We start from the raw sequence: 11972 nt of genomic DNA on the forward strand, positions 1-11972 counted from the left end.
TGTTCCAATGGGTCAGCCCCCTTGTTTTTTGGCTGCTTTTAATATCAAAAACATCAATTTTCATAGAACATAATTGTTTCAGATAAATGTGAGTCACTACATTTAAAAACATCAATTTCCATGAAACATAATTGTTTCAGATAAATATGAATCACTACATTTAGAAGCACCAATTTCCAGGGAACAAAATTGTCTCAAATAAATGCAAATCACTACATTTAGAAGCATCAATTCCTACGAAACATAATTATTTCAGATAAATGCAAATCATTACATTTGAAAACATCAATAATTTTCACGGAACATAATTGTTTCAGATAAATGCAAATCTTTACATTTGAAAACATCAATTTTCATGAAACATAATTGTTTCAGATAAATGTAAATCACTACATTTAAAAAACATCAATTTCCATATAATATAGTTTTCAACCCACTTCAACAAAAATCGAAATGACAGGTAGACATACATGTAAGGCCACAGATAGAATAAGTTGGAGCTTAGCGTTCGGCCCTAGATTCCAATAGAGATTGAGATAACAGTATGCAGTTTTCAATAATATAAGTACCGAATCTGTACTCATACCACTGTTTTCTTGTTTCCCTGTTTCTTTTTAGCGTTGCATGCATGTTGTTAGTGTTTAAGAGTGGCTCATTGGGAGAAGAGAGGTTTTTGGGGATCATCTGGAAGTATATATGTAGGTGAGAGCATTAGCCCATAGATATCGGGCAAGCATTAAGTTAAATAATATAAAAAGAAGTATTGCCAGCCAGCCAGCCAGCCAACCAATAACACAATATGGTGGAGATGGAAGCATCTTGGGTGGTGCGTCGTGGTGCAATTGCTTTAAAAACTCAAAGATGCTCTTACCTCCTACTAAACAAAAGGATCAGTTTGTCCGCTATTCCTCGTTCAGAACCCCATTCTCATCTTTTTATTCCCTCAAAAAGCTTTTTTCCATTATCACGCGGTCATGCCCGCACCTACTTATACCTGCTCACTCAACTTGTAACTCGTGACGGGAGAAGAAGACATGTGAAGAAGAAAGAAAGAATCGGAAGTAGCATTGTGTTGAGAAAGGAGAGATGTGGGATAATATGTTGGTGTCTCTGGTTTTAGGTTTGGTTATAGGCTACATTGCTTGGGTACTCAAGTGGAAGGTGAACAAGGGAGAGAAGGGTCTTCCATATCGTCTTCCACCTGGGAGCATGGGCTATCCCATAGTGGGGGAAACTTTTCACTTCTTTAAGCCCAACAATTCCTTTGGTGTGCCTCCCTTCATCCATGAAAGGAAACAGAGGTACGCATCTGGCACCTCATACTCATACTCCTTTGCTTGTTATTTATTATGATCTTTTAGGATTTTGGTTAAGATTCGTAATAGAAGAGTCGTCATCAAAAAATAATTTGAAAATATGTTATGGATGTGATTCTTGATTTTTTAGACTGTTTGGTCTGATAGACATCACTTAAATTCTTTCATTCAATCAGTCACTGATATGGCTCTGTGTTGGAGACAAATATAGTGTTTTTTATTTACTATGGTCATTTAAGATTCTGATCAAGATTCGTAATAAAAGAGTTGATATTGAAAAGAACCTGAGAAAATATGTGAAAATATGTTAAAATGTAATTTTTGATTTCTTAGACTGCTTGATTTTGTAAACATTAAATTCTTTAATTCAATCACTGATTAGTGATATGGGTGTGACAGATATGGGTCTGTGTTCAAGACAAGCATAGTGGGAAGAACAGTGGTGGTGTGCACAGAAGCTGAAGATAATAACTTCATATTTCAGCAGGAGGGAAGACTGTTCAGGAGTTGGTACCCAGAGAGTTTCACCCAAGTCTTTGGGGAACAGAACGTTGGGTCTTTGCATGGGTACATGTATAAATACCTTCGCAACATGGTTCTCACACTTGTTGGCCCAGAGCCCCTCAAACAGAATTTTCTCCCTCAGATACACCAAAACATTCTCTCCGAAACAGCCCACTGGAACCACAGTGTTCTCGACATTAAAGAAGCATCTGCCTCGGTAGCTTACTTTGCTTTTTTCCCTGTTATCTTTGCTTGCTAACTCTCTCCTACTCTTTGTCTTTCCTTGCTAACTCCCCTGCTTTGTTTTTTCCTTGTGTAGATCATTTTTGATTTCACTGCCAAGAAGCTGATCAGCTATGATCCTTCAACAGACGGGGGGCTTAGAAGGAACTTTGAAGCATTCATTCAAGGCTTGATATCATTTCCACTTGACATACCTGGAACTGCTTATCATCGATGCTTAAAGGTTGGTTTGTTGCTTTTGTTTTCCCTTGTATTTCCCATTGCCTATCAATAAGCTAAGCTTAAATAATATTCTCAACAGGGCCGCAGCAGGGCGATGGATAAATTGAAGAAAATGCTTGCAAAGAGAAGAGAAAACCCGCATCTTGAAAATGCCGATTTTTTCGATCACTTGATTAGTGAGCTCAACAAGCAGGGAACGCTGTTGACCGAAGACATTGCCTTGGATTTGATTTTCGTTCTTCTGTTTGCCAGCTTTGAGACTACCTCCCTCGCTGTCACTTTAGCCCTTAAATTTGTAACAGAAAACCCAAAAGCATTAAAGGAGCTGCAGGTACAGAAGCAAGTCAATGTTTAAAGGGTGGTGTTTAAACCAAATCATATACATCTTATATGATACACATTTCTTTATGCAGTCAATGTTTAGATTGTGTTGATTAAATCATATCAATTCATACTAGATGATACATGTTCCTTTATGCAGGAAGAACACGAAGCAATTCTAGCACGGAAGGAAGACAAAGAATCCGAACTCACTTGGACAGAATACAAATCCATGAGATTCACTTCCAATGTATGTCATGCCCAATCTTTGCTTCCTCACTCTCATGCTATCAATCAAAATGTACTGTTTAAACCTGACCACCATACTATTCTAAACCTTGGGTTTTTTCAAAGAAGCTTTTTCTCAGTGACCCACTTACTTACCTTGTTAAATTGTATGACCATGTTTATTTCTCAGTGACCCACATGGACTGTGAAACCAACCTTACCTTGTTAAATTGTATGACCATGTTTATTTCTCAATGACCCACATGGACTGTGAAAGTTTACTTACCTCGTTTATTTGTATGACCATGTTTGTTTAACATAGGTGATAAACGAGACAATAAGACTGGCTAACATTGTCCCGGGGATGTTCAGAAAAGCAATGAAGGATGTTCAGATTGGAGGTAAGCCCACATGCAGATATGCATATCTATATACATGTATGTATGTGGGAATGGAAATGTAATGCGTTTTGTGATGTGGGTGTGCAGGATATAGTATTCCAGCAGGATGGACGGTGATGGTCTGCCCCACAGCTATGCACCTGGACCCTTTTGTCTTCCCAGATCCGGTCTCTTTCAATCCATGGAGATGGCAGGTGAGTAGACACTCCAATTAATTGCCAAACCTTTGTCTTTCATTCCATACTTGAAGTTGAGATCCAAGTTCCAACATGACAAGCCAAACTCCACAGGATGCAGAAGATTCCAACTCAATAATTGCCAAGCACTATTCACCCTTTGGAGGCGGAATAAGGTTCTGCGTTGGGACGGACTTCACCAAGTTATACTTATCTGTGTTTCTCCATTGCCTTGTTACTCGATACACGTAAGCCCAGTTAACCAAATGTATTACTACTATGACTGTTCATCGTAAGCTGCCCTTTACTAATAATTATTGATTCAATCTGCGCAGGTGGAAGGCTGTGAAAGGAGGAGAGATTTTGAGAACGCCAGGCCTTTCCTTCCCAAATGGATATCACGTTCATTTCCACTCAAAACCAGGCCACCCAAATCTTTCTTAGGCAACAACCATTGCTTTCTAGTGTAAATAAGCACAGCGATTGCAAAGCTTCGCTCAAGACCACAAAAGACTCGTGGCATCCAAATATTCAGCTGATCAATAATCTAAGAGAAATAGCGATTACCAACGAACTACGTGGTGTACGAAATGCTGGACAAACAACCTTTTGTAGATATTTAATTCCACAATAGATATAAGCGTTTGTATGGTTGGAATTCGTTTTATGCCCTAATTTGGTAAAATTTGTATATCTTTATTAAGTTTTATACTATTTTTGAGTGGAATGTCTTGATATATGAAATATATGGACAAAAAGTTTGTTGTTATTGCTACCTATCTATTTCAATATACATTTTTAATATATCTATCATTTATTTCTTTTCATAAGTTTACACTCTTTTGAACATTCACCCTGTTCACTATTTCTATGCTTACGTGTTCTTATGGACATGATATTCATGGTGATCTAACTCCTTTTTTTTTCCTTTTTTTCTTTTTTTCTTTTTTTGTCATGAAGCTACTTTATAGTTTTGAGGTTCTCTTTGAAATTGTTGAGATTTCATATCATAATTTAACTTTTAAAATGTATATGTGATTGACTACGAACCTTTACCTTTCCACAATAGCTCTAAGCCTTTGTATGGTTGAAATTTATTTTATTCTTAAAATTGGTAAAATTTTCATGTCATCCTTATTTTGATGGGAATGTCTTAATATATAAGATTTATTGATAAATATGTTGTTATTGCTATCTACCAATTTCAATATTCTTTTTTTATGTACCAACCACTTATCTCTTTTCATATGTTTACACACTTTCAAACATTCACCTTATTCGCTTGTTTACCACTTCTATGCTCACATGAGTTTCTATCGACATGTTATCCATTATGACCTAACCCCTTTTTTAGGCATGAGACTACTTTATAGTTTTGAGATTGATTTTAAAATTACTAAGTTGTCTTGCCCCCCCTTTTTTTTAAATTTATATGTGATTGACTTCCCACCTAAGGTTGACTAAAGACAAGTTTGCATGATATTTTTTTTATGTCTTAGCATTTAAAATCATTCAATGCATTTGTTATAATCATTTGATCATAATAGATTAATCAGTTTCTTTACACATTTTAATTGGTAGTCTAAAAAGAATCTAACTTTGCATAAATAAATAATGTTATCCTTGATTTTTTTTACTCTTAAGGTGATCTAATTCTTAGGTGGATTGATGGGAAAACCTTTAAAATAGATGATAATCTATAGGTTTATAGAATATGCAAATGAAATCATAGGTTAGAATCTCAAGACACATTTGAAAGATGCATAAGAATTTGTAAAGGACATGTATTGCATTAAATAAGATATATCCAATGACATGTATTGCATTAAATAAGATATATCTAATGACATGTATGTAGTGTGAATGTTGGTTGGATATTCATTTCATATACTTTGTACAATGCAAGTATTTATATAAGTAGGCTGTCAACTAGGCCCTCATAATATAAATTAACAAGTGTCACATGCATATGGTTTTCTCTATTATATGGCCAAGGTGATGACAAGGGTCAAATTTACACAATGTCAATTCATATATATGACCATGTGGTATGGATGTAGCCATGTGTCCAATGTGTATTGGTAACATTTAACTTGCATGTTAATTCCCTAGTGTCACATCATATCATCATGCAAAATATTGGCATGTGTAGCCATGTCAAAGATTATAAATGTGCACAAGTAGTGCTACACAATGGTGCACATGGAAATTATACATGGATTCACTAGGAGAATGTTGCACATAGGTTTAAAGGTACTATAGTATGCATTGATTGAAGTTGAGCATCTAGGTGATGCTATTAAAGGAAATAGAAGGAGATTATTTTTGTGAGCTTATATTATTTACCCTTCTTTGAATTAATGGTCCCCATTGCATTATTTTTAACCTGAGGAAACCATGTTTGGAGTATTTGTAGGTTACACTACTTGACTTAGTGCAAGTATACATAAACATGGTGTTGATGATCTCTTAATTCACAACTACATTGACATGAGAAAGATCTAAAATTATAGGATATTGAGATTGTTCTTTCTCTATAAGTGGAGGAAATTGTGTTTTTAGTAGTTCCACATTCAAGATGGGATGCAAGCTTGAGTCTTATGGGAGACAAGGATAAAGGTATTCTCTTCAAGTATGTGCAAGATGGTGTAAGGATCATATAGTAGTGGCTTGATTGTTTAGCAAGGACTCTTGGACCTTTATTTTTAGAGATGAAACCAAAACTTGTCACCAACTTAAAAATTGTGTGGTGTATGTTGGGTTTCATGACACTTTTTGAAATTCTAATATTAGTGTAGAAGTATCTAAATTATAATTGTTTTAATTAGATGTCCTAAATTTTTTGAATGAAGTATTACAATTTATCCATTTCTCATTCTTATGCATGTTTCTTGTTGATTTTGGTAGTGCGGGGTAGGAGACGTCCAAGGGAACCACAATTTGGATTCCCTACCCTATCTAGAATGAGCTATGCCTCTAGAAATATGAAGAGTTCTATTATAGGCATGTTGGATGTATGTAGATCTATAATCTCAAGTGCATAGATGTGCACTCTTGTGAATCCGTAGCCATTAAGGTGTACCAATGTGTTATTGTCCATCTTTGTTTGAACATAAATATAATTCAGAAGGCTATAGAGAAGTTTGATTATTGTTCAACATGGTCTATAGAGTTTACCAAAAAACACTAACAAATCTTAGGTCACACTTATAGACAAAGGAAATTGAGAGCGAGAAGTGAATCCACTTAAACAAGAAATAGACGATGTTCAATAAAATATTGTCTTCTTGCAAGAAACCACGATGGTTATCTTAGAGAACCTATCAACCACTTCAAACACAATCATTCTTGTGTGTGATGGTTGATAATCTAGTAAGGAATTGCATATCAATTAACTATCATGGGTATTACAATATCCCTAAAGGGTCCATGTAGGACTTGATGTTCCAAATAATTTTGATGTGCATGTGAAGCCAATATTTTTTGTATTAAATCACAATGTTTGTTTGGTTGGTGCTAAAGTGACCTATTATCTTAAATTAGTATTCCTTCCAAATCAAACATTGTCACAATATGTTTATGAGAATACAAAGATTTTCAATATCGTAAAGAATATTGTCAAATAAATAGAATTCACCATCTATGTACCTTATCTAAGCATATTGTAGATTTACACAAAATATGTTTCTATAAAGTGGCACCCAAGCAAAAAATTAATGACCATACAATTCTAGCATGGTGATGAGAACATGGGTTAGTTCCCAACTTAGGAAATATGAAACCTTCTTGTCATGTCTCTTCTTATTCTTGATCATCGGGTATAAATTCTTAATGAAATTCATCCACTTCATATGTCTTGTATTAGATTTAAATTTCTTTTTGTGCATAGGAATTTTTGAGTGGCAAATAATTGGAATGAATGGTAGTCACTTTTTCAAGAATGTAATGGTGCCACTGATAAATGGATTATATAATAGAACATGGTTAATTTTCATAACTGAGGTATCTTTACAATTTATCATTGAATCTCCCTAAATTTTAGGCTATGGGATGTCCATGCTAGAGAATAATTGTATTGAATTCATAGTCTATCAAATGTTAACTGAATCTCAAAGAAGTGTGCAATATTTTGTAAGACTCACATGGGCATAGAATAAAGGTGTTACTTTAGCTCTTTCAAGGCATCTGTTGTATAGCTTGGATCCAATAAAATATTAATTTAGTTCACACATAATATAATTTAGGTGTAAATCAACATGTGGAAAACCCAAGGATGAACTTGCAAAAAAATTAGTAAGTCTGAGAAAGCTACACAATTTGGTGAGCTTGTGTAGTATTGGCTATTATAAAACAATTTATTTTTTTAGATTGACAGAGATGTCAAAATGGTTTTTGATTAAGGCAAAAACAGTTTTTGAAGGGACCCAAAACCCTTTAACAAAAACAAAGAGTAGTCTAGACTTAACAAGGCATTAAGCCAACAAAGACCACTAGAACTTAATAGCCCCATATAAAACATTATCCACATTACAACAAAGGGACAAAGACAGAACAAAGCATAAAAATGAAAACAAGTAGATGTCAAAATGGTTGATGATGTATTTAAGGTATTGAACTATGCGATACTAAAAGGGGCACGTGTTAGTATTTCCTAGTAGCTTATGAAAGCATAGGGCTTACAACACTTATGAAATGTGTTACATGTGCTCATCCCAAGTTGTGTATAAGACTAGTACGCTATCCAAGTATATGATGATGAGAGAGTTGGTGAAATCACATAGGAATTAATTCATCAGGTACATGAAAGTTGTAGTAGTGGTCAATACAAAGGGCACAACTATCTACTTGTAGAGTCATTCCTATCATTTGAATGTAGTCATCTAGATATATTTGGATTATACTAAAAAATTATGATATCTAGATTTAAGGTTAATTTTATGATTTGAATTTATTCTTCTAGATATATTTGAATTTCAAAGTATAGTCATTCCTATCATTTGAATGTACTCCTCTAGATATACTTGGATTATACTAAAAATTTATGATATCTAGAATTAAGTTAAATAAATTAATGATTCTAATGTAGTCTTCTATATATATTTGAATTGTAATAAAAGTAGAGTCATTGATATCATTTGAATGCAATCCTCTAAATGTATTTGGATTATACTAAAACTTTATGATATAGATAGATTTAACATTAATTTTATGATTAAAATTAGTATTCTAGATCTTTAATTGAATTTCACTAAAACTACACTAAAATCTAGGAACCTTAGCCCCCACCCATTGAGAAGGAGGGCCCTTACTATTCTATATGATGCCCTATAAATTTGATCCAAGGGGTAACTAATTTTTGATGGGGGATAAGGCGATACCTATTTTTCACCATATTTTTTTGAGTATGTGATATAAAATGCTAATATATAATTCACTATTCTTCCTTGGATGAGTATAGTTATGTTATATTGTAAGATGATGAACTTGGTATGATCTTTCCTTCATCATCTAACTCTTTAATTTGACACCAAATATACTTATAATACAAGTAACAATTTGAAAGAGGGATCCCAAGAACCAAGCTAATCCTGGGTGAACCCACAATAGTGGGTTACACTTTTTTGGATGAAGAAATTGGACCTGTTTGTCCAAAACATAATTTTTACCACTTTCGATCGAATTCCATGTTCCATCGGACCGAATAAATAATTTGATCGAACGTATTATTTTAAATATGTTCAATCGAATATAAAATTATTAAAAAAGGGGTTCGTTATGCTTAGAGGGGTTCAATAGAACATGGGTTCGATTGAACCCCAACCCCTTTCGATAGATTATATGTTCTATTGAACCCGCCTGCTAGAGGTCTCCCCCCCAGACTCTCTTGGTTTCTATAGATTTTAGGCCTTCAAAGCTCAATTTGGAGGCTCAAATGGATGAATTTTGACAAACCCAAATGCATGATAGTATTACTCAAAGCAAGCTTTCCAATGATTATTATTTTAATATATATTGAGTTTTTAAGATTTTTTTTTAGGTTAACTTAACATAGGTTTCACACCAAACATCAACTTCTAAGTTCAATGCTTATGGAAAAATAGTCAAAAAGTGAAAAAAAAATTCTAAAAATATCTACACACTAGGTATTGAAGTCCTCTTTCCAAAAAAAAAAAAAAAGAATTTTGTTACATACACAACAAGTTATGAACGACCTAATGGACATATGTCAAAATTAAAGTTAACTCGACTTCAAAACTTAATAAAATATGAAAAACTAAAGATAATGTTATCAAACCAATTACAAAAATTAGATATGGATGTTACAAAACTAAATTAGAAAGAATCACATTCATATCTATTTTAGAAAAAAAGTTATGCCTGACCAAGTGAGTATCACTCTTTAAAAATGTTGTTTTTTGTAAAAGACTAGTTTTCAAGGGAGATAGAAAAATGGAAGCAAATTGATTCCAATTTTTTAGAATCTACACACAAAATGACACAAATCACTAGTTCACATCATCTACAAATCCCTTATGGTTTAGCAGTAATAGGTGTCTGGATGTGAAGTTTTTTTCTTAAAATGAATATTGCAATGTCAAAGTTGGCAAAAAAGTGTAATCCACTATTGTGGGTTCACCCTCCTATGTTTTACTATGTAGTGTGTTGGAAGACCTATGTGATCAGAAAATACCTGATCATACTATTTAATACTACGTCAAGTTGTTATTGCTAAAATAGATTGTGCATGATGCTCTATATTTGTTATGAGTGTGTACTTTGTTGATTATATGGATGTTTCTACATATATCATAATAAGAAAAAAATTATAATCTTACAAAGTTATCTTGAGAAATTATTTTTATAGAACTAGAGTGCTTCCTAATTGTGATGACATTTCATTTAGGGAGAAGTATTTTTTATTGAACATATGGTCTCACTTGTGAACCCTACGTGTACCAAGTCCCATTAATCCCTATAACTTGTTGAAGGACCTCAAGAAGATATTTGCAAAGATTCTTCATTCTTTTGAGGAACTCTTTATCACATCATTTATCACTCTTGAATGATATCAAATTAAAATACTTAAATCATATAAACCCACCTCTAAAGGAATAAATCAATCAAATTGACCTTGATTTAGGTCCCCTAAGAAAAAAAGCTACATGATTTGGGATTTTATTCAATCCTAAGTAGGTGTCGAGTTAAGCTATCCAAGAGATAACCTTGTATTATAAGTGTGTATCTATAATAATTGTATTAAAATAACTCTCATTAATAATTGGCTTGCAATTAACATAGTCCATTTTTTCCTTTTAGAAAGGATTAACTACAATTACATGAACATCATAACTATACCTATAGAGATAATTTGTGAGGCTAAGATAATCTTAAAGTAACAAATTTATGAAAAATCACACTTTAAATTTTACTAGAACCTAAAATAATCCAAAATGTTTTATATAATAGAAAAAGATAAACTATAACATGTTATTAGTAAGAGATCCATAATGGGAAGGCAATCTCTTCCACCATATTTCAAAAGATTTTATTTCTCCATGTAGAAAAAATCTATGTTGTATATTTGGTTGTATAATAGAAATTCTAGATGGTATATTTGGTTGTCTTATGAATTTTCTGGAACTTTGGAGGTATATTTGATGGTCTGTAGTTGAAGTTGGCTAAAGGTGACTATCCTAGTGAACAATCTGTCAAACTGGGTATATAGTTTTATGATCTGCATAGTGGTGCATGGCTTCATCATTGCTTGCACTTGTAGTATGATTTTAGTAGATAAAAATTATTGATATGGCCCAATTTGTATGTTCTCATTTGATTTGAAATTAAAGTTGTGATGGTTTGAGTATTGGCTTGTACAGTGACAGTATGACAGTTTGTAAGGATGTGTTGCATACCTCTGCCTTTAGTAGTTTTGATGGTATGGCTCAATGATTATCTATGTTGGTGTTAGGTGATGCTATGTTGTGCATACACAAGAGTCTTGGTGGTCCACGCCATTTTTTGAGTAAGTTTGGTTGGTATGCTTTAATGTTTCTATCCATTAGAGCTGACTTGTGTAGTTTTGGTTTGTGCGGTAGCATGCAAAGTTGTAGGTATTAATTTATAATGGATAGGAAGGTGTGCTAACATGGTGTGATACTTCACATGTTTCATTTTTCCTTTTTCATCTCTTTGGAGATTTTTTAGGCTTATTGTTTATATCTTACATGTTACATCTAATTAGGCCAACATAATTGATGTTTCTTTGGTTGTGAATGGTATATAAAGATGAAATCTATTTGGAGGATGTTATGTGTTGTATGTGTGATATGGGAAGTTGTGTATGGTATATGTTGTAAGTGTAGTTGAGTAGTAATGAATTTAATTTTTGATGTGTAACAATAGTGAACTGTAATCAATATTTCAAAGGATGTGCATACCTACTATTCAACAATATCAATTCACTATATTTAAATCTATTATATCTTTCCTGTAAGAAGTGATATTAAAAATTTTCAAGTCCATTGTATCTTTCTCTAAGGTTGTGCACCTTAGTCTTGCAA

The 11972-nt window shown here is 33.3% G+C and overlaps 1 protein-coding gene across 1 annotated transcript; it reads left to right on the forward strand.

Moving 5' to 3' along the window:
* The first annotated feature begins 931 nt into the window (after window positions 1–931).
* Window positions 932–4180, forward strand: LOC131060179 (cytochrome P450 87A3). Its single transcript, XM_057993320.2, has 9 exons — window positions 932–1301; window positions 1716–2037; window positions 2140–2286; window positions 2365–2616; window positions 2767–2856; window positions 3157–3235; window positions 3323–3429; window positions 3526–3659; window positions 3747–4180. Exons 1-9 carry the CDS (start codon window positions 1087–1089, stop codon window positions 3853–3855), a joined length of 1455 nt encoding a protein of 484 aa, XP_057849303.1. The 5' UTR covers window positions 932–1086; the 3' UTR covers window positions 3856–4180.
* Window positions 4181–11972: the final 7792 nt, after the last annotated feature.

The sequence above is a fragment of the Cryptomeria japonica genome, chromosome 7 (assembly GCF_030272615.1).
Source record: "Cryptomeria japonica chromosome 7, Sugi_1.0, whole genome shotgun sequence".
NCBI lineage: Eukaryota > Viridiplantae > Streptophyta > Pinopsida > Cupressales > Cupressaceae > Cryptomeria > Cryptomeria japonica.